This window comes from Takifugu rubripes, chromosome 5 (genome assembly GCF_901000725.2).
Source record: "Takifugu rubripes chromosome 5, fTakRub1.2, whole genome shotgun sequence".
NCBI lineage: Eukaryota > Metazoa > Chordata > Actinopteri > Tetraodontiformes > Tetraodontidae > Takifugu > Takifugu rubripes.
The window spans coordinates 6,492,319-6,515,353 of record NC_042289.1 but is presented as its reverse complement, the minus strand read 5'-3'; the positions used below and the strand labels follow the sequence as shown (position 1 = coordinate 6,515,353).

Genomic DNA, 23,035 nt, shown 5'->3' with positions numbered 1-23,035 from the left:
TCCTCAGCGGCCGCCCGGCGTTCCTTTCAAGAGCGCCAGGCGGTAATCTGGCTGCTCCCACTTCCCCTGTTTCATGCTCCAAGGAGACCATCCTTCTCTCTCCGTTTTATCCGGCTCCAAGAGAGAAGTTACCAGCTTGTCCTTCACTTTGTCTCCGAGCGCCATAATTACGCCTTCTCATCTCTCCTTTTCTTCTGCCCATCTCTTATTTCTTATTCTTTCATCTTTCCTATTTTCTCCCCTTTCAAAGTTTTGGTCCTCCGCGGCATCAGGAGCGTGACCTCCTTCCCTACTCACTAAATAGGGAGCAAGGCTGCAGTGGAAAGCTGTAAATGGCGTTTACAGCTTCTGTAAACGGCGCAAATTTCCTCGCTAGCACATCAACATCCGCTCAGTTGTTGCTTTGTTAATTATTTAAACCACTTCCTGCTTCTCAGGTGCGAGGATGATGGGATGTATTGCTTGGTCAGGGACCACCTGTTGTACAAAACTTGCCTCAATGCATTATGGGACACACTAAATTGGGTACAGCGATGCTCAATAGTGAGCTGCCTCTTTAGTGCCCTAGGCAGAGGATATTGAGAGAACCAAGAAAAGCCAATAATAATCAGCAGTGGCGCCTGTGGCGGCGTATAAAACCAGCTTATTCTCACTTGCAGGTGTAAGTTTAACAACATCGGATGATTTGAGCTTGAAAATGAGCTTTTAGGCAGCACAGAAATGAGCAGGATCCAGCATCAGAGCCCCTTGGAGGGGCAAAACGCCGGCATCTGTCGCATCACCTGAGCAAACTTTGCTTTGATCTCTTTCATGTGCGCGCCGGCCTGGCCAGAAGCCATCCACTCTCCCGCCCTCAGAGGGGCCTCAAATGGATCTGAGCAGCGTCCGCGCCGTGACAGCGGGAAGGAAACACATCTGGAACCAACGGACACTCAAAGCAGACGCGAACCGCTGGTGCGTCGACACATCATAACCTCCTAATGAACGCTTTAGATGGGCGCTGGAGCGTGGCGGGGGCACGGGGCAATAATGAAGAGACAGGGTAAATAAAGAAAAGGAAAGTTGGGAGAACCACAGTGAAACCAGGGAGTGAAGCACGCGGCGGAGTTTCACTCAGGTAGAAGTGTGAGCTGTCGTATTTGATTTATTAGTGCGTCTGTCCGCTGGCAGCTCAGCTCCTGGAAAGACAAGATTATCCCAGGAATAATAATTACTGTTTTGCTTCTCTGTCGCCGTCTCTGCAGCTGCCTCTGTTGACAACCACGGAACTCGCTCTGGAACTGGAAACATGCTGTCCATTTCAAGTGTAGACGCATCCGGGGCGTAATAGTAATGAGCCTGATGCAGGGGAGGCATCCGTCTGGATGACAGGGCACAAACACCCCTGCACTGCTTATATATAAACTGTAATTAGCAATAATTCCTCATCTTTCAGTTGGGAGAAGGACTCAATCAAAATCACACAAGAATTCAGAATTGCGGTATTAAAAAGGACAAGTGTTGCTAACGAGAGCAGGAGATGAGGATCAGCGACGCTCAACCGGGTCACGTGGACTTAAATCACCTTTAGCCCCCATTGGCGCCGATGACCCCACCCATGGGACCCCACCCATGGGACCCCACCCATGTGACCCCACCCATGTGACCCCACCCATGGGACCCCACCCATGTGACCCCACCCATGTGACCCCACCCATGGGACTCCACCCATGGGACCCCACCCATGTGACCCCACCCATGTGACCCCAGACTGACCTGCTCCTGTCCGCATTCATCGATTCCAAACACCGACAGGCGGAAAGAACCCAGAGAAAAATGTATTTCCTGATGTGCCGCTGTGGTCTGCCTCCAGTCCACCCTCCCTCCGCTCGCTCACACCCCAGCTGAGCGTCATTAAGCGCCGCCCGAACCCAATTACCCGCGGAGACGAAGCAGGCGGCACCCGCTCTGACAGACGCTGACGTACGACCACACGCGGCCCTGTGAAGTTTGTCCTCACCCATCAGCACGGATTAATCCTGCCTGGGCTGCTTATCGAAGCCCGATAAATATTCCCATCTCTCTTTAAAATGCCCCTGGCGGTGCGGCAGGTTGTTTAGGGATCTGATTAGCTGTAAACCAGAATTTGCTTGTTTTAAACCTCAGAGGACTCAGCTAATCGTCAAACGTCGATTCGAACGTAATCAAATAAGGAAAGAAGCCGCATAAGAGACTGAGAAAACATTGACCTTTCTTGAGCAGCTGGAGGATTTAAAGAGTCTCCACGACAGGAAGCACCAGTTTGCAGATCTGTGGTGACGCGTCAAGCTAACGGGCACAAAAGTCCAGAACAGTTGTGCCGTAGTCAAGGCACCGCGTGTCTGGTATTTCTCCACACGTCCGTTCGCCATAGATTTCATGACAGCTGATAAATAGTTGAACGGGACGTCGAGTGCTCAGGGATCTGCAGGCTAGCTTAGCCTAGCTTAGCGAGCTGGATCAGATCAGAGGTGCGGTGGGGTGTGATTTGCATGTAATTTGGATCCAACATCTGCTCAACTATCCAAAATTAAAAACACAGGCGCTCCAGCCTTCTTATCAGAGATCTTTCCTCCAGATTGCTGCTCACGCAGAGAAGTTAAAGCCGTTAAATGTCCCCGTCATGCGCGACTGAAAGATAATGAGATCAACATTTCGCAGCTCAACGTTCTTGCCCCTTTTTCTATTTTTTTTCTTTTTTTTCTTCTGGAGGGAGAGCTTGCTCTAACTTTTATTGCCTCATTTGAGCCTCACTCTTACGCTCACACACACGCGCCATAATCGCAATGCTAATGTTTTAGATGCGGGAATTCCAAGGGAAGGTCAGGAGCAAAGCACAGGCGCCGCAGCGGAGAATGACTCGGAAGATTTATCTGACGGGGAAACTTCAAACCGGAGAGCGTTGGTTCAGAACGTGGCTGCAGTCGGAGGAGCTATCAAATCGCTCCCTAAACCTTCTAAAGAGATTGTGTTTGTTTAGCCACTGACACAGAAGCAAACGTCAGTTTCCCTAAAGATGCCGGTTGGATGTTGGATCCAGAAGCTTTTTTCTTCTGGTGGATCCGGAACCGTTTTGTATTGGATCCGCTACGTGCTGCCATTTGTTTTCCTCCTCGTTCGTCTCTTTAAGTTCCACAAAAGTTTCTCTTTGAATTTTCAATGTGTGTGTGTGTGGGGGGGGGGGGGGGGGGGGGGGGGGGGGGGGGGCATGTGAGGTGAGGCCCTGATGTGAGGAGCAGCCATGAGGCTGGATGATGGGGAGGGTGGATGATGTGAGACAGAGGAAGGAATCTCCCCAAATGTGACATTGAACAGAACCTCAATAAAATTATGGACACAATGAAAGATGAGCACAAAATAACCCAGCGACACACAGCTGGAGGGGTGATGAGACGCTTTCAGAGCGCTGCTGAGGTGCCCTTGAGCATGGTATCAAACCTCCAAATGTTCAGAGTGCCTGTCAACGCGGCGTTTTCAGCCCCCCCCCCCCATAGACGTAAAAGATTTCCCAGCCCCCCACCCTGACCCCCACAGCTCAACCCCCCCCCCCCCAGCCCAATTCCAGTTCTCACCTAAACCTTAAAACCATGTCTTAACCCGGATAGACTCCTCTAAAGTTGTGAGGACCAGCCAAAATATCCCCACTTCCTAAAATGTCCTCACTGCTATTAGAATGAGTAATTTGGTCCTCAATGCGTAGTAAGTAAAAGCACAAACACACACACGAGTGGGTGATATCAAACACACTCATGTGTGTGTGATGTGTGTGTGATATCACACACTCGTGTCCTGACCGATAAGGTGAAGTTCCCCTTCCGGACACTCGTGTCATAGTTTTACAACATATATACATGAGCACCAGATGAATGTCAGCACCCAACTGGTTAATAAATGGCCGCTAAGGATGATGGGATATACTGATTGGTTGCAGTAAATTATGGGATACACTGAGTTCACTACATAGTGTGCAGCGATGCTCCCTTAACATTCGGACACCCCTAAAAAATGGCGTACACACTACTGAGTGCACTATATAGGAAGGAGGGGTGTTTTGGACACACACACACACACACACACACACACACACACACACACACACACACACACACACACACACACACACACACACACACACACCACACACACACACACACCTTTAACTCCTGAGAATATCCAACTTTATGTGGAACAGTGGTGCAACTTTGTTCCCCAAACAACAATTTCGTCGTTTCCAAATAGCCAATAAGTGCGTCCAGAGCGGATTCTAATTACTGTTGCTATGACGGGCTGAGCTGCAGAAGGCTGACGCACACACAAACACCCCCACATGCCCCAACACACACACACACATACACGTACACACACACACACACACACACACACACACACACACACCACATCAGAGCTTTGAAGAACAGCAACGTGGTTTGTTTTCTGATTAAGTGCCAGGACGACTAATTATATGCAAAATAAAAATGATGTACGAGGAAACGAACAGAGATGAGCACGATTCGGGAGCGCTCGGAGTCTTTAATGGATGGAAAACGCCGCGTTCCCGACGCATTATGTAAAAAAAAGAGTATGTGAAAGGTCGCGTGGAGTGTGTCAGGCTGAGGCTCCTGGCTACGCGGTCACGTTAAGCTACTCCACTCTTCGCAAGTCTCATACTCACATTTTATTCTCCTCCTCCTGCTCCTCCTCCCCTCCTCTTCCTCCTCCTCCTGCTCCTCCTCTTCCTCCTCCTCTTCCTCCTCCTCATCTCCCTCCTCTTCCTCCTGCTCCTCCTCCCCCTCCTGCTCCTCTTCCTCCTACTCCTCTTGCTCCTCCTCCTCTCCTCCTGCTCCTCCTCTTCCTCCTCCTCCTCTCCCTCCTCCTCCTCTTCCTCCTCTTCTTCCTCTTCCTCCTCCTCCTCCTCCTCCTCCTCCTCCTGGAGTTTGAACCAGACCTGAGGGAGCAGAAGATGAGGAGGCCAAGGAGGAAAGTGTCAGGAAAAGGACCACTGGGCGGCGAGGAGGAGGATCCTCATCTATCGTGACCCCGGAGGTTTTAGCTGCAAACCGAAGGTCAACATCAGAATTGTGGGTAATGACTGAGGACTTCATTAATGTTTCCTTTGAAACAGTTAACGGCCCTTCTGACTCGCTAGAAGAACGGCAGCTAATCTGAAGATCCTGATGGCGTGAACAGGCGGAAGAAAAGGTTGCAGGAAGGTGTGCAAACAGCCATCCGGCGTCCCGCTCTGTGTACCGGGGGAAAAGCTCCAACGTGATCCACTAAAGTTACAGAAAACGGAAGGTCGGGAGACAAAAGTTGGGATAAAGAAGGAAAAGCAGAGAGAACAACATAGTTGATGTTTCCCAGGTGTCTTCTCTACCCCCAGCAGTAGTTAAGAGCAAGCCGTGGCAACGCCTCAGCCATCCGTCACCATGGAGATAACAAGCTGTCAGGACCGGAGAGGATCACGGGCCACAGGCGCCATGGGGGAGAGGAGGGGGGGGTACAATTGGAGGAGAAGAATAGATACTGCCATTAAGCACTTCAGAGGGAAGAGGAGAGAAACCGGGAGGACAGAGGTGAGGGTTCGATAGCGGAGCCAAAACAAATGTGGAGCGGAGGAAGTCAGGGAGAGAAACCGGGAGGATGGATGGAAGCGTGCGGAGATGTTTGTGCTGCAGGAGAGAGGAGGTGCGCATCAGCCAGAGCTGTTTGTCTGCAGGTGTCAGCACATCGCCCGTCTCCTCTGACTAATCAGCCTGTAAACTACATCCCGCCGTGACGTGCACGCGTGGACTTCACAACATGGATAATCGCCAGGCCGCGATTCATCAGAAATGCAGCTTATGGAGCGTTCCTGCGAAGATACGGCACAACAAAGCTGCAGGGAGATCAAGGCCAAGTCCAAACAACACCTCCGTCCATCTGGAATTCTCCACCGTCTGCACATAAAAGCAGCCATCAAACCCAAACTAATCCAAAAAAGAAAGAAAGAAAGAAAGAAACAAGTGCAGGGAACAGGCACGGTGAGCATATTTAGACACTTTCTGGCACGACTGTGGGCGACATTTTGCAGTTACGTGCATCCTCCCTGCGCAGATTTCTGTTAGGAACCCAAAAAAAAAATGAAGCCGGGAGTGAAAAGAAAGATGTCTGGGGGAGGGAAAGAGCGATGAAACAGGAGGAAAATGAACAGAGGGAGCTCGGAGAGGACTGGCAATTCGGGGGGATTCGATTGTCGGAGGATATTCGGGAAATCGGATAAAGCTCATATCACATATCGGTTTAAAAACAACGGCAGGAGACAATTAGGGCTAATCTGTGTGGTGCAGAACGTATAGGGGGGGGGGGGGGTGTTGAGCACAGGAGGAACAATAGAGGGAGAAGGAGAAGAAGAAGAAGTGTGTGGGGTGCAATATAGAGAGGTGCTCCAGGTGCTCTGCTGCAGGCAAGCGTGGGAGAGCATCAGTGTGTGTGTGTGTGTGTGTGTGTGTGCGTGTGTGTGTGTGCGTGCGTGTGTGTGTGTGTGTGTGCGTGTGTGTTGTCACAGAATGCCTCTCACAGCAACTATGTGGTGAACAGAGTTATTGATCTGCAAAGAAACAGTGAAACATCCACTTATTGCCTCCTCTACACTCTCTCTCTCTCTGTCACACACACACACACACGCGCACACACACACACACACACACACACACACACAGTTCCTGGCCAAACTCACTTCAGATGGACCAAACACGAGCCAAACCCGATTTGATGATGTTGGAATGACAAAAAGTCTTGTTGCTGCGTCGCACAAAGTTTTCTGAAACCGGCAAAAACACGTTTGGAAGTTCAGCCACTTTACATAAATATTATATACGGTGCTAATTTTAGACACAGGGGTGAAAGGTGGATTTCACATGAACTAATGGGAGAAGTTCAGCAAACTTTTTTCTCTCTGGAAGCTACAATCTGTGCGTGTTTCTGTGTGCCTCCTCAAACTTACTACATACCGAGCACCAAAATCCTCATTCTACGATCAAAGTGGGGCCATGTTTTTGAAATGGCCCCCCCAACTTCAAAGGACTGTCGGGGGGGTGGGAGCGAAGGCACGGCTGTATGGTTGAGGTTAGAACTGTGCATAAATTAGGGTTAATCTAAGTTAGTGTGAGGACCTGGTTAATGCATTATGTCCCCAAAAAGATAGAAATGTGAGGGTGTGTGTGTGTGTGTGTGTGTTGGCGCTGCACTTGTGTGGAGACTTAAAATTCTAATTAGTGCAAAAGAAAATATATTCATTGATGAGTCAGTAATTATGACTCCATAATAAGGCAGTAGGAGAAGCCGTCCCTGGCATAAACACTCAGTGTGGATAAACATGAATGTGACAGCTTGGACGACTCTCCGGGTTCGGAGACTTTGGGTGCTTTAAATAGTTGCCATATAGCTACAGACGCTGTCTAAGAAGTCCGATTTTACAACTTAGACCCAAAAAAAAAATTGATTGATTTGATTTGATTTGATTTGTTGCACACTGTGACGCACAAAGAGACACACGGGACAAAACTGTACAACTTTAAAATACACAGAGCCAGAAGTCCATCATGTGAAAGAGTAAAAAGCATCCAACTACACAAGACTCCTCAAATCACCTCCAGTTCGGATGCTAAGATTAGCCAATGAATTTAGCACAACTTCTGGAATATTCATCTTACAATGACCAATCCCAACATTGGTCAAGTTCCACGCTTGAACAAACTCTGCGTCCTGTTCCGGATTGATCGGGTTTCTCTAAATAACTCCTCGGTAATCTTCCTGATGGGAGTATCGACCTGCCACGGTCATCAACGTTAGCCCCTCGGCGGTGATTTGCTCGCATTTACTGCTGCAACCTCGTGCGAATAGAGAACGTTACCAATCCTGGGAGCCTGGTGCGTTCCTGCCACCCCAACAGTTAAAGCGCCAACTTCCTGTTGAATCGCTTGACAGATCTCTATAATTACAGTTAATATGGCTGTAAGCAGACAGGCTGTAATAGTAGTTTTCCTTCCTGTGTTTTCAAAAACCAAAAAATCTATTAATGCAGCGCAGGTTTGAGAGCAGGGAGTGACAAATGGACCAGCATTTCTGAGGGGAGGGGGGTGGTCTCGTCTGTCGCTAACGTGAAAGGATCATCCTCAGTGCTCAGAACGATCGCTCTCCACACACACACACACACACACACACACACACACACACACACACACACACACACACACACACAGACTTACTTTGAGTAGTTCTGGGGACATCTGATGGTATCAAAGGCGGGACAAGTGGAAAAGTGAGGATGGACGAAAACGGGTCAGAGACAGATGGATGGTTCTGTGGAAGGGTGGAAATGAGGCGTGCTACGGTAATGAGCGCAGTCCAGATCTGGGTACTTATCTGTGGGCTTGGATGCTAGAGGACGCGTAAAGGTCATGTTTTGAAAGGATATGGGCTCAAGACCATACGGATGCACCAGCTGCGCGGACAGGTGGTCTGCTTGAGGCAGAAGAAGACCACCGGCGCCAGGTCCGGGAAAGGCACCACAAGGGTGCTCAAGTCGCTGCCCATGCTGGCATCGTCGGCCGGGCCAGCTTCTTCGATGAGGTCATCATCGCGCGCCGATCTGTAGTCCTCGCTGCGGCCCGGCCGTGCTGGGGAAAGGGCCCCCAGTGGCACCGGACACTCCTCGCTCATCATGGAAACCCGGACGGAATCTGCCAAAAGCCGGAGAAGTTGAGAGCAGAATTAAAAAGAGGTTAATGCCAACAAAGTGGCAAATAAACATCGCGATGTGACAGGAAAGAGCAACAAATGCGAAGAGAGCGAGCGGGAATCAACGCCAACAGTCGCCGAGCTTTCCTTGACGATCCGCTTAATCCCATCCCGGAGCTCAGGCGGAGGAAATGACCTCTTAGCCCATCAAAGGGGTTCGCTTTTATTCGATGTGTGTGAAACATGGACATTTTTTCTGCAACCACTTGATTTTTTTTTTTTTGAAGGAGTAAAATACAGTCGAAGGCCGGGAACTTTTGTTGAGTCATGTTGGTCCAACTGCTGAGTCATCCAGCAGCTCATTACAGGAAGCTGAAACAACCGTCGAAAGATTTTTGGCCCTATTTTGTGGTGTTTATTTGGCATTTAGTCCCATTTTTAACCCATTTGGCCAGTACCATAAACACAGGTGGTTGAGTGGTGGAGTTAGGGTCCTCTGCAAATAAGGAGTTGTTTTTTTAAAATCATGGAGTTTAGCAAAAAATGAAGAAAAATACATATAAACAATGTGAAATTAGTCTTCAGTGTTGTAAGTGTAACATTAGAGGATTTCATAGGGTCATTTCTGAAAGCCCAATAGTCTTCTCAGCCCTTATTATTGGATGGCTTGGACAGTGAGGAGGCTCAGGCTTAGCTAGTTAGCTCTTTCAGATGTCATGTTTATTCATCACAAGTTTCTTTATCTAACAGCCAAAACAAGCAGCAAATATCGGCACGGTGGTGTGTTGGATATGCACCATTCTGCACGTGTCAATGTGCCCTTGCAGCTTTGTTTCAATTGGGAAAATGTTTCTGGGGCCGTACATAAATAATCATTGTTATCAGTGCTAATGCCATTTTGACTGCCCTAAAAACACAGGCTACTGCTTTATCGGTGTGGTTTCCTTGGTGTACGCTGTGAAGTGGGCCCGTATTAAATCCCACAATCGGATTAAGTGCCTGTGGGAGATCATGTTTTGTTTACATAGGATAATGACATTAAAGGCTATTCATTACAAGCTACAAAAATAGGGCACGTGTGATTTAGGGGGCTGGTAGTGGAGAACATGTACCGCTGCTGTGAGGCTAATCTTCTGACAAGATGGAGAAATCTTGGAGATGCAAAAAAATGTAATAAAAGGACCGAACGACAGCCACCAAACGCAGCAAGTGGCTGATTTATGGATGTGCATAAGCGCTTTATGTTGTATTTGCTAATCCAGTGCAGACAAATACTGCACATGGAAATATTTTTGTCTCTATACACACGGTGAAATTAGCCTGGCAACAACAGCTTCCTGTGTAAGCAGGAAGTTTGTTTGTTTGGGTTTTTTTTATTTTTTTTTGTGCTTTGCTGGCTTTAATTTCCCATGGCAACCGTTGAACATCAGACAGGGTGGCATGAAAGGTTTGATGGAGCGTGTTATCTGCAGGCCAACACAAGAGTGAGGCTTTCTCACCGTACACACTTTTCACACATTAACACACTTTGCTGCGCCGGCAGCTAAAGGCTGCGAGGAGCCGTGGAAAAGGTTGCTTCCCCCTCCCACACACACTCAATGCGACAGAGACACCCCGGAAGGGGCTGAGGACAGCCCAAACACACAGTCTGGATCAATGACGGACTCTGTTCTGTGTTGCCATCAGTTGATACAGACAATGGGAAAATCAAGTTTGGCTTTCAGGCTTTGGCTTTCTTTTTAAAAATATGGTTTTTAAGGGCTAAAGGCTCAAAAAAGGGTAAAATACAAAGTTATTTAAGCGTTTACTTATGTGACATGACTTTAACCACGTTTCTGCCTGATGACAAATGTCAAACGGACTGAATGTCTTCTGTTAAAAGGTCATTCGAAGGGACATTTTGAGTCAACAGCAACTAGCAAACAACTAACGACAGAAAGAAATTCACTCTGAGTCCAAGTTAAAGCTGTAAAAGGCAAATCTCAGTCACCAGGCAAAGACAGGAGGTGGAACTATCCAAAAACATACCAGGGACTCACGTGTGCGGCACCAGGACAACATGATCTGGGAGGGAAGAAGGGAAAGAAACCAGGAAGAGGGCGGAGCCAATCAGGCACAGGTGGAGGTCAGCGGGCAGGTGAGAACAGAAAGAGGGACTTACTGGACCCTAACACAGAAACTAAAATAATAAACTAGACACAAAATAGCAAACAGAAACACGTGAATTTGCATAGCTACAAAGTTTTCCCCTAAAGCAAGGATGTGGTTTAGAAGAACCGAGCAGCTTTTGGCAGCGGATGAATACGGATTGCTAGTTTTCTGCTTTGAAGAGTCATCAAAGACAATCTTTTCTTAAAGGAAAACACATCCACGAGTTAATCAAGGATATATATTTTTTTTTTAAATTACATATTCTGTTCTATCACTGGGTCAAGCTCATGCTTAAAAACTGATTTCCACAGGCTGGAGAGCCGAGACAACACACCGCTGATTACATCAGCAGAGGAAAGAGGCGTGAAATCCAAAATTGAATTTGCATCTCTCTCTCTATCTCCCTCTCTCTTCATCCCTCTCTCCATCCCTCTCTCTCTCCATCCCTCTCTCTCTCTCCATCCTTCTCTCTCTCCATCCCTCTCTCTCCATCCCTCTCTCTCTCCATCCCTCTCTCTCCATCCCTCTCTCCATCCTTCTCTCTCTCCATCCCTCTCTCTCCATCCCTCTCTCCATCCCTCTCTCCATCCCTCTCTCTCTCCATCCATGTTTGAGATAGTAGGTTGAAGCTACAGAATCTGGATGACATGCTCAGATCACTCATATGTGTTCTCTTTAGGAATCTGTCCTTAGTTTACTTAAAGTTTGAGTCCCTGGGTACATGGTAAAATAGCTGTCTACTGTGTGTGCGTGTGTGTGTGTGTGTGTGGGTGTGCGCGCGTGTGTGTTTCATATATGTGCTTATATGTGCTGTGCAATCAAGGGGTCTTCTGCCCTTAAGTGAGTCTGATAGGACTCAGTGCTCAGAACGATCGCTCTCCACACACACACACACACACACACATGCACAGATATTTCAGCAATGTCAGCCACTTCTTCATCCACTGACCTGTGACAAACCAGATTTGACACCATTGCTGAGTGATCAGAACAACACATCACTTTGTTACGGCGACTATCAATACATTCAATGAAAGTATAATGTGTTTATGAAGCGGCAACCGGCGGGGGAGCCAACGCTGAACAAGCCGGCTGGCCTCCTGACAGCTCTCTCAAATAGCTTTTTAAGAATGTGAAAAATGTGAATCATGCAGTGGCGAGGAAACAAGTACCACCTTCCTCCTGAAGCTAGGGCTAATGCTATTATCAAGTGCTGCCGTCCTGTTTTTCCATACATTTTATGGACATTCATATGGACAAATCGACCCAGAATTTGTCTATTTTTTATAACACTGTTTTAATATCGGTCCTTTGCCCCTTTTAAAAGGACTCGACTGCTTTCACAAATGAGTGCAGGAGGGTTTATTTTATTTGACTTTATAAAGGACAAGAAATAGGTTAGCACAAGAGTAATACACGGTTAACGATATAATCGCAGGTGATTAAATTTTTAATGCAGCTATAAACCAGAACCGCAGCATTTTTTTTCCAACGGCCCAAGAATCTTCTGCTGTCTCACACACTCGTACCTAATTCCCTACTCACTCTATAGGAAACAAAGTTGAGTGCACTATTTAGTGCACTAACAATATGCTGAAAATCTGCTTGCTGAAACAAACCCATTACATGTCACAATAAATACGCACTAGTCAAGTAATTTTATTTCATTCTATCGATTAATAAATTGATCGTCGGTTCTTGATGGACTGTATGTCCCTGATATTTATCCTAATTATTAATTGGGCAACAACATCATATTTAGAGTCCCATGAGTGACTGAAAGAAAAATGGGAGTTTTTTATGGCTTGGTTAGGGAGCATGGGTTGTACACTTCAACCCCCTCCCCCAGACAGCACAACCGCCTTCCCTGCTCTGCTGGCAGCGGCAGGATGCTAACCTCCTCCACCAGTTTCTCATCCTGGACCTGACCCGCTTCCGGCATTCTGTCTTAATCTGCTGGATGTTTGGAGGATTTTCTGGCGCTCTGTGTCAAAACACCTTAACATCCTGACACAGCAGGTTGGTACTGAAGTGTGTAGTTGGCACTGAACTGTGGACACGGGGTTCCCCATCACCATTAGAGAGGCACATTCGGCCAAACACGGCGCTGGTGCTTCGTACAAGTGATTTTTAATGTCACACTGAGAGTGATTCCCAATTCCAGTGTGCCAAAGATTCTGCTGCAGTGTGCCACAACTGGCCCACGTGCCTCAGGTTTCTGACCACTGCATTGAAAGAATTTCTCTATTAAACTTTAAAATCATTTTTTAACTTTACTGTACATCTAAAAAAAATTTTTTTTTTAAAAAACCCTCATTTGTTCTGGGGTTCGGTATGACTGCACCTCATGGAGGACATTTTGTGCTCAGTCGAATCCCACGGCATGAATATCCACCTGGAAATGGGTTCAAATATCCGTGACCGCCTCGGTGACACGGGTTGTTAACCTTCAGCTGTTGCCAGATACTTCAGGATTTCTGCTGGTGGGTGACATACGGGTGCCGCACTCATCTCCGGCTTCCAGGAAATGTGCTTCCTGACTCGGCAAAAAAGGGCAGATTAGCCGGACATTTGGTATGGATGACAGACCAGCAGGGTTGGCAGAATTAGCCGTAATAGCCACGCGGGGTCTTAAAATACTGTAATGCTTCCACTGGTCCTGGGATGAATTATTCCCATAGTCAAAGATCCGTTTGCACGTGCAGCGCCGCTGCCGCCTGATTGGCTGAGCAGACGATGGCATTTCAGTTGAACTGGTGTATTTAATAAAGCGCCAACCATTCCCTGCTCGGGGAATGTTGCCAACAGTCTTCACAGGAATTCTTCTGTTTGATCAAAACACCAGATGAAAGATGTACAGCATCTTTAATCCGTCATCCTCCCTTTGAAACTTTCAACCCCGACATTTCACTCCCGTTTCAGTCCCCTCGCAGCTCCACTGGTTTCAACCTTTTTCTTGATTACTCGCGTTTCTTACCAAAAGAACCGACTCTTTGAACTCGCATCATGCTAAATCAGGAATAACAATGATAATAATAATAACAATAATAATAATAACAAGGATAAGGCGTTTTAGGTGGACAAAATTACAGCCAGGCTGGGAAATGAGCAACGAGAGGAGCAGCAAATTGGATGATGGCTCGCTGTTCCCAGAATAGAGGCTGGAGACCGAAGAGTGCTGAGGCAGCACCCTCCTGTTGAAGGCGTGTATTTATTCTCGGCAACCGCCAACTGCATCGATAACAGCGCGGGGTTTTATCCGAGATTTGGGAAAGGGTTTTTTTCTTCATGCATTTTGGTGCTGAAGGATTAAAATTTCCAGTGTGATGTTTTCATGGGACATTATGTGTGTTTTTTTTTTGCCGTTAGCCTTTCGCGGTTAAATAACATTAGCTGACAGTGTCTGACGGAAAAGGTGACACGAGCGGATGAAGTAATAACACGGGTGGATGTCTGGCGCTGAACCGACTTCATTGATAGGCTGAACGTCGGTTACACAACTGAGTACCGAACAGCCTTTCACTCCTGAAATGATGTTACGCAACAGAAATCTCCACCTTTTCCCACTAAACACTCCGGCCGTGCCGCAGCCTGCGAACACAAACGACATCTCCAACTCCGAGTGGACCAAAAATGATGACTTGGCGCGACAGGCTGGCAGGCCGCCACGCCTGCATTACAGAGTGGCCAAAATGGTCATCGGGACGTTCATTATCATCCCTGATTTCTTGGCATGCGTGCAAGCGTCAGTGTGATGGAAGGAGCCAGGTTGTGTTTCTAACCCCCCCCAACATCCCCAGCCACTCCAGCAGGTGAGAAATGCTGCCAATGATTTACCACGAGGGGCTCTTGTCTTTCTCTCACCGTAACAAACGACACAAATGTTGCCCCCCCCGGGCTGCAATGGGGGTGGTTGGGTGGAACTGGTGCGTGCAGGCGTTGCCAAATTGAAACAAACACTCCCTCTTGTGGGCCCCCGTCCTGCTGCGTCCACCGAGGCTGATTAGCTTTGACAAATGTGCGTTCGCGGCCCCCTCTAAACCAGATCAAACTACTGTATTTGAGTGTGTGTGTGTGTGTGTGTGTGCTAATTGAAACATGCACTAAGGGGGGAAGACAAATACTGTGGGGTGGTGTAAGAAACAGCATTTAGGACAAGTGTGCCTTGATTGGCCAGGAAGAGCTATTAGCACCTAATAAAGCGCTGGAGAGGCTGCGTTCAAGAGGCTCTGTGCTGTAGCTGAAGCGGGAGCTTCGAGTGTGTAACATCAGGGTTGAATCTGCTTGTGTCTGGGGCTCAAAACAAAACCCTCATTACACTTACAATGTCTTTAAGGATTCCTCTTTTTTTGAAGAAAGGGAATTCTTGACATCTGCGGGGCAGAGCTCCCTATCTGCTCTCTCAAGGAAGTTTCTGTCTCCTATCAAAAATCTCTTCCAGCTCGGGCCACGACAGGCGGCTGTCCTCTGAAGTCGGCACAGTCGGAGTGAGCCAGGCGGCGCGCACGTGCCAGGGCAAGCGCTTTGATATCAGGCCTGACGTAGCGAGCACAGGCAGATCCCAGGCACCTGAAGGCGCCCGTAAAATGTGCCACATAAAGTGATGCAGGGTTTTAAGCATCACAGCCAAATGTATCGATTAGATTTGATCAAGACCAACGACGCTGGAACGACCCACATCGATAGTTATGTAATTAGAGAACTTAAACAAAGGAAATTCTAATAAGGATTCTATTAATATTAATTTTCTTATAGATTACCAAAACAATTTCAAGAATAGAATCCCATGGTTTCATTATTCCAAGAGGATGAGGAGCACATGATGAAGCGTCTAAAGAAAGATGATGAAGAAGCAAGAGAATCAACTGAAGGCCTCAGTCAAATATGTGGAGTGAGGTGGGTGGGTGGGGGGGGGGGGGGGGCAGGGAACGAGAGCAGATGTGAGGGAAATGAGGAGGAAGGGAACACGCACACAAGTCACAGAGAAGACGGAGGGAACGAGAGCGCAGGAGTGTTCCGGGCCAGATGAGGCTGGGAATCATCGGCGATTTATGGAGGCATTCCTAAATTGCTCACGGAAACGTGCAGGCGGCACTTTGGAGGGAATAATTCAAACAAGCAGAGACCCGGATCATCACGCCTCTCTTCTCTCCTCGCACCTCTTCAAGCCTCAAAGGAAGCTGAGCAGCATTCCAATTGACCTCTGCATTAACTCGCACATGGTGGTGGTGTGTGTGTGTGTGTGTGTGTGTGTGTGGGGGGGGGGGTGTCAATGCTCCACCTGAGGAAGACACAATTCTGCAAATTGTAAAGAGATTGCAGGCAAACATATGAGCCAGCTGACGACAAGACAAGACTCCCTGCCCTTCTCAACTCCGACCCCCCCCCAGCATCCACCTCTCCCTGCCTTTTCTTTAGTGCCGACTGTGCGCCGTGTTCCATCCCCGCTCCCCCCGCCGCTCCTCTCGGCCATACGCCGTGGGTAGCTTCACGCCAGCAGCCATCACGCTCATCCTCTCCCACGTTGTGTCCCTCACCCTCCCTCCTCCGCCTGTCTCCGCCGTCACTTCCTTCCCGTCTCCCACGTCCCTCCCTCCGTTCCCTGGGCCTCTCCTTCCCTACGCCTCCCCTGCCTCCCGCCGAGTGCTGTGTCAGGTCTTTTCACCCTCAGCGGTGTGAAATGAGATTTGAATATGGCTGTCGGAGCACTGTGCCCCCCCCCTTCCTTAGATACAGAGGAGGGCCCTCGTGGCCGCGAAGGAATGTGACCTGAAATGCACCAGGTCCAGAACCAGATAGTGATCTGGTGCTGTTGCTAATACTGTTGCTAGACCAGTCACGTCAGGCCAGTTTCTCTTCAACCATTTTCCACATTTGGGCTGAAATATGCAGAACATGTTTCTCAAGGGTGGGGAAATATCGTTTTGTCGGAATAACGTCAGCGCAAAAACAGGTTGACAGCCAGAATCTGACAACGAAAGAGTCTAACAGTGCAGTGGAGCACGGATGCTAACAGCTAACGGCTGGCACCGACTAAAGTTCCAGACGAGGACGCTCCTACGAAAGAGGCCGTCAGCAGAAGCAGGGGCCAATGTGAGTTCCAGTTCCGCGGGTCTCCTACACCCATTTTTCTTCCACTTCTTCTAATTAATGGTTCCCCCCCCCCAAAAAAATCACCCTTTTCAGCAAAACTGCGTGTGTCACAAGACAGAGGGTGAAGGCAACCCAGCCAGTGAGACAGTGAGCTAATTAAACAGCAAAAGGAAGGACAGCAGGTATTAGGAAGCACGAATCCAAGTTTATGGTGAAGCGCAAGGAAAGAGAGAGGAGAAGACTGCGCACGAGCTCCAAACTGCTGCGAAGGAAATGGCCATGAGGTGTCAAATATTGGCCTCATCCCCAGAGACAAACACTGGAGAGATAAAAAGGCCCCCGCCTTCACCGCTGCGTGCTTCACTGACGCTGCTGCAACGTGCGGTTTTAACAACCAGCTCGTACGTCACAGCCCGACGCCAGCGGCTACCAGGCGACGCGTCCGGTTTGCCCGGCAAATCAATCAAATATGGAAATAGCGCTTCAGGTGTTATCAACAAATGAGTCGTTTTTTTGCTAATGATTCATTATTTGATGTTTTCAAGCCTCTAGAACAAGAAGCTGCTTTGGAGCCATTTGTGCTAGCAGCCCGTGGAAAATGAATAACGCGGCTACACAACATCTATCATCTCGCTCACTCCGACACTTCAGCACTTTTACGCAGATGTTGAGAAACTTGAGCGTCGCGCGGTTGATTTTTGGTACGCGTCCACGCCGTTCGTCTACATTTGGGCGCGACGTTGCGTTGATAGCGCAGATGTGGGAGGGCGGAAATAAACTGCAGGACTTCGATACTCCCATCTGCTCCCAGGCCCCCTCCCCACATTAGGCCTACTTTATTCACATTCCCTCTCCTGTTGGGGTTTCTGGTTTGTGTCTGTCTTTGGCCTGCAGGGGGTGCTGTGGAGCACAATTGGGTGCAGCTGGCACTGCAGGCGGGCGCACCTGTAGGCCATTTACATCTTGCTGCCTATTTAAGCAGGTGGTGCCCGCCTGTCAGTGCCGGGGTGTCTGTTCACGGTCCTGAGTGTGTCAGTTTGTCTGGTGAGGCTGGTTGGTTGTCTCCCTTGTCGTTTGTTGATGCACTGCGTTTCCTGGAGGGTCGCTCCTGTCCCCGAGTCTAGGAGGACTGCCTCTGTCTTTAGCGTCTCGAGGCACGTTCGCGGTCTTCGTGCTGTTTGCTGGACCGGTGAGTGTGTCGCGCCGGACTCCCGAGTTCCCCGCAGTCCAGGGGGACTGCGTCTGGTTGGGGACTCGCCGATGCACCTGTGACGGGCGGACGCTGCCTCCCCATCCCCCTGTGGTCCAGGAGGACTGTTTCCTGTCGTCAGTGTGTGCTCCCCCCCCCCTGTAAATAAAGCTGTTGACCACTCCACCACTGTGTCCTGGCCTGCGTTCGGGTCCTCTACAACCACGTATCGTAACATCTCCATCTCTTAGCTCTTAGCCTCTTCCTCCGTCTCCTGACTCTGTTGCATCTTTCTCCGGGCAACCATTTTCCCCCCTTAATGGATTTATCCAGCTTTCTTCACTAAACGTTGCCTTTTAATTAAGAATCTGTTAGATGGCGTGTTCCCCTGACTCAGGCGGTCAGTTTCCTTCCATAAAAATTGACGGACTTAAAGACGAAATGCCTCCAGCCGTTATTGATTCCTGACATAATAATGAGGACGCAGGTTGTTTCTCCGATGGCTCATAAAATGCTTCTTCCTGAACGTCTGCAAAGAGAAAAAAGTTGCATCTTTTCAAGAGGGAACACTCGGGATCAAAAATCCAGACTCGATGTCACATTGATGCGTAGGTCAAAGGAGTGCCAATCAGTGGGAGGACGTGCGCCACCTGACCTCCACACACGGGTTCAAGGTTCCAGGAGGAATCGGAAGGTCAAACTCAGGTCAGAGAAACGAGACGAGGGGAAAAATGAAGATGAGGAGTCTCGTGAAAGACAATGATGAAAGACGTCACTCCGAGCCACGGAGAGAAGGAGCGCTCCAGATCGGAGAACAGCTTGCACGGTGCACGTGAGGCTTCCGGCTCTGGAGCGTCACAGGAGCGTGACCCGTTCAGAGATGGTACCACTGTATCAGAATGACAGTGAAACTAGGAAGATAAGACCAAAATAAAGATGATTAAAATCAAAACAGCGCTCCATTATCCCCGCAGCGCGTATATTAATATTTAGGCTTTGATTTTTGTTCAAAGCAGTGAGTCAGAGCCTCTCAACACTGCGAATGATGCAATAAACAGAAGAGGGAGGACAAAAAATCAGCATTTTGTGTGTTAGTCAGTGACGACGAGTCATAAATGAAAGAATATGGGGGAAACGGATCTGGACCAAGTCGTCGCTCATTTATAATGTAAAAGGATTGCTGACGCGTGATTGGATGTTCAAAGAAACATCAAAGAACATTTCTGTAAATGTCGTTTATCTCACTTTTCCATTAAGTAGTAATGATTTGCTTATTTCTTCCAGTGACTGAGTAAAGAGCAGAATTGGATCCACATGCTCATCCGTGGACGTGCGAGTACAGGGACTTGTCTCGACAGTTATTCCAGCTCATTGCTGTCCAATTGACCGAGTTACAGTAATGTGGACAAGGACAGAAAAGAGCGTCGTAAAACACAGACTGTGCTGATAATGAACGAAGGTTCGCTTCGGCGAACTCGAGGAAATGCGAAGGCAAGACAGAAGACAAAGTGAAGCATTAAAACGCTGCTGTTTTTCATAGACAACATTTATTTCCAGCAGCAGGCTGACGAGTTATAATGCTAACAGGGGAGGAATTCCTGTCCTTCCTTGTTTGTTTACACTCAGGCTTGCTTTTTGTTGGAAATTCCTAAAGGATTTTTCCATTTTTCTTCCCGCAATATCAAAAGGGAGCCAGCCGGCGCTTTGAGGTGAGCACGTTTTTGTCTGGCTCTGAAAGGCCGAATCATAAAATCTAATAAAGCAGTTAGCGTTTCGCAGGCTAGCATTTAGCCACCTGGCCTTTGACGCGGGTCGAAAAAACAACTTTACAGCAAATGAAAGTAGGCGCAGTCTTCCTGGACGACAGGTTCCAGTAAGAGGAGACTACAGGGAGGAGTTATGTAGTGATAAAAGCAAAAATGAAAGAGCTTGGAGGAGAAGGGCAGAATTTCCGTAGCTGCGAGCGTCAAGGCCGTTCTGCACTGTCAGGCTGCAGCTCCCGCAGGAGCAGTTAACTGCATTAGGCCCGTCCGCCGGGGAGCGCTGAAGTGATTAGCTGTTCTTCAAGACAGCAGAGTCAAGATTCAGGACGCGCATCCGCACAGAGAACACCTTTGTGGTGTACGTGCCACGGAGGAAGCCCCCGCCACGCTGCCGTTACACAGACCTCATATATCTGCCCCTCAGTGACAGACTTGGAGACAAACTGGCTGCTCGAACTCAGCGGACTGATACGACTCTCGTAACCGTAACCACATGCATCCAGCGTTATTAATCACCTTATTACCATCTATCTCGCGCTGGCTCGGCACGCACGCTGGTCCTGGGGAGCGTGGGCATGTGCTCCGCGCCCTGTAAGTAATCTTCGGGAGGCCGGAGGCGAAAGCTACGGTCCAAATTCAATTATCCCAGACTTGGAAGCCGTTGAGCGACGACCTTACGCAAATGTCAAACTAAATGTATGTGCTTTCATTTGACATAATATCAGGATCTTGTTCAAAGAATAAATTCATCATGGAGCTTATTTGTCATGGACGGATGACATGTTTGATACTTCAACTCTGCTAATTTAGCCACTAACACTCGGGGACAACTAAAATAAAAATGGCGACTAAAATAAGAATGAAAGCCTCCTGACATAAAGTAGGTACGTCCAGAGGAGGGGGGGGGCTCCACGCCCAGATAGCGATGTGGATCTAATGGTGCCCATAAAGCTGCTGCACATTTTTTTTCAAAAATCCACCCAATTCTCACTTCAGGTGGCCTGGGGTGGTTAGCACGACTGCTATTAATGACTCAACAATGGCTGTAGGTGCCTGTGTGGTGTTCAGGGTGTGTGTGTGGTGTTCAGGGTGTGTGTGTGGTGTTCAGGGTGTGTGTGTGGTGTTCAGGGTGTGTGTGTGGTGTTCAGGGTGTATGTGTGGTGTTCAGGGTGTGTGTGTGGTGTTCAGGGTGTGTGTGTGGTGTTCAGGGTGTGTGTGTGGTGTTCAGGGTGTATGTGTGGTGTTCAGGGTGTGTGTGTGGTGTTCAGGGTGTGTGTGTGGTGTTCAGGGTGCCTGTGTGGTGTTCAGGGTGTGTGTGTAGTGTTCAGGGTGTGTGTGTGTGGTGTCCAGCGTTAGTCCCGGGCTCCAACCCCCCCGACCCCAGTTATCAATAAGCACTGCAAGGTGGAGAACAGGCAGATGTGTCCCAATCTGAGCTGTCTCAGGTGCAAGAAGAAGCACCTGTCACCCAGTCCTCAATCACCATGGAGGCGATCCTGCTTCAGGATACAGGTCTGAAGGGGGAAGGGGGGGGGGGTCACAAGTCTCTAGTATAATGGAGTCAGGTACGCAACCTGAGCCGCGGAAACATATTTATAAAGTATTTAAATGGCATTTTGACAGGTACGCTGCCACCTATAGATTTCTCCTAGGAACTGTTCAAGTTGCCAAGTTGGGGCGGGGGGGGGGGGGGGGTCACAGCCCCTGGCCTTCAAATTTGACGTTTGTTGGGCCTGGAGTGATGTCAGCTCCCATCAGCCACGTGGCCAGCTCAGCTGAAACCCCCGCCAGACTGGCGAACGCTTCCCCCCTCTCCGGAGGGTAAACACACTCCCGATCGAGTGTGACCGCGCCAAATCGCCCGCAGAGGGCGGCGCTGAAATACCATTTGAAGTCTCCCAAAGGCAAACGCCAGCCTCGTCCACGCCGCAGCGGCAGCAGAAGAAGAAGCGGCGCGACGCACACCTGCCCGAGCTGACAGGCAGGTGTTGCGTGAAACATTAGCTTCGCTTTAGTCCCGCTGAGACCTGAGACAGGCGCACACCTGCGCTAACGCATACAAACGCAGCGACAGAAAGGCAGCGTGCGGATATCAAAGAGACGACGCGCCCGCCGATCTTCAAAGGGCTTCATTTCAGTCCACCCTTCATTTCCCAGCCTCCCTTTACATCTCCATCTCCTCCGCTCGCCTGTCATTCCTGATGCCCTCTTTTTCATCCCGCCCTTTCTGTCGCTTCCTTTGGCTCCGCTGTGCCGCGCAGCAGCATTTCCACCTTGCCTGGCTCATGACGCTGACAATAACCGCTCTGATTGCTTCTTTTCCATGAAATATTGATGGAACGCTTCAGTCTTTGTCCCATTTCCTTATTTTGCTCTGCGCCTCTGGGCCGTTAAAACCGCTCTCCACCGGTCAGAATATGTCGGGGCTGACTGCGCCACACCTGACAACAGAACCGACCAATCGGGTACTTCCACTTACGTAATGGAAGACGCTACGCTGTTGCCGTCTCCGTCCACGCCAACAGCGCCTCTGCTCATGTTTGCCCACCTTAATTAGCTGCATAGGAAGTTGCAGTGGGGTCCTGGTCAGACTGGTTTTCTGTTCCCCAGGAGGAATGACTGACACGCGGGGGGGGGGGGGCTCTGCTATATTGGACGACAACCTGCAGGTCCGGAGCAACAGACCGCTAATAAAGAACACAACAGATGTGAAACGTGTGCGAAGGCTCATCGGGGGTCATGTGACTGGCAGCCAAGAGGCACAACAGTTCCTTCCCTAAACCTGTTTAGGCGGCGGCGTCTCCTGACCCCCCCTCCACCACCTTCTCATCTCCTTTCCTCCCCTGGGATGTGTTGGCGTGCCTCTCTGCCCACCACCCGTCCTCGCCTAATAAGAAGCGCAGACTAAAAAGCAGAACAAGTCGCAAGCAACGCTTCGCCGAAACCCCTCTCTTCTCCTGTGTGAAGTCTAAAAATACTAATGCATCTCGGCTCCGTCTCATTACTCAGAGGTTCTCTAAATGCACCCTCGCTCACGCGTGCACGCACGGGCAGGGTTAGCTTAAGGCTAAAGAAAGACTCGCTTTCGATGCGATTGTACTCT

At 49.1% G+C, this 23,035-nt stretch overlaps 1 protein-coding gene across 1 annotated transcript in view; it reads right to left on the bottom strand.

The window, feature by feature from the left end:
* LOC101067096 (voltage-dependent T-type calcium channel subunit alpha-1I-like) overlaps nucleotides 1-23,035 on the bottom strand; it is an 82,920-nt gene that overhangs the window by 50,436 nt on the left and 9,449 nt on the right. Inside the window, exon 2 of the mRNA XM_029836341.1 lies at nucleotides 8,474-8,738. Within this exon, the coding sequence (XP_029692201.1) occupies nucleotides 8,474-8,718 (245 nt within the window). The 5' untranslated portion in view covers nucleotides 8,719-8,738. The remainder of the gene's footprint in view (nucleotides 1-8,473; nucleotides 8,739-23,035) is intronic.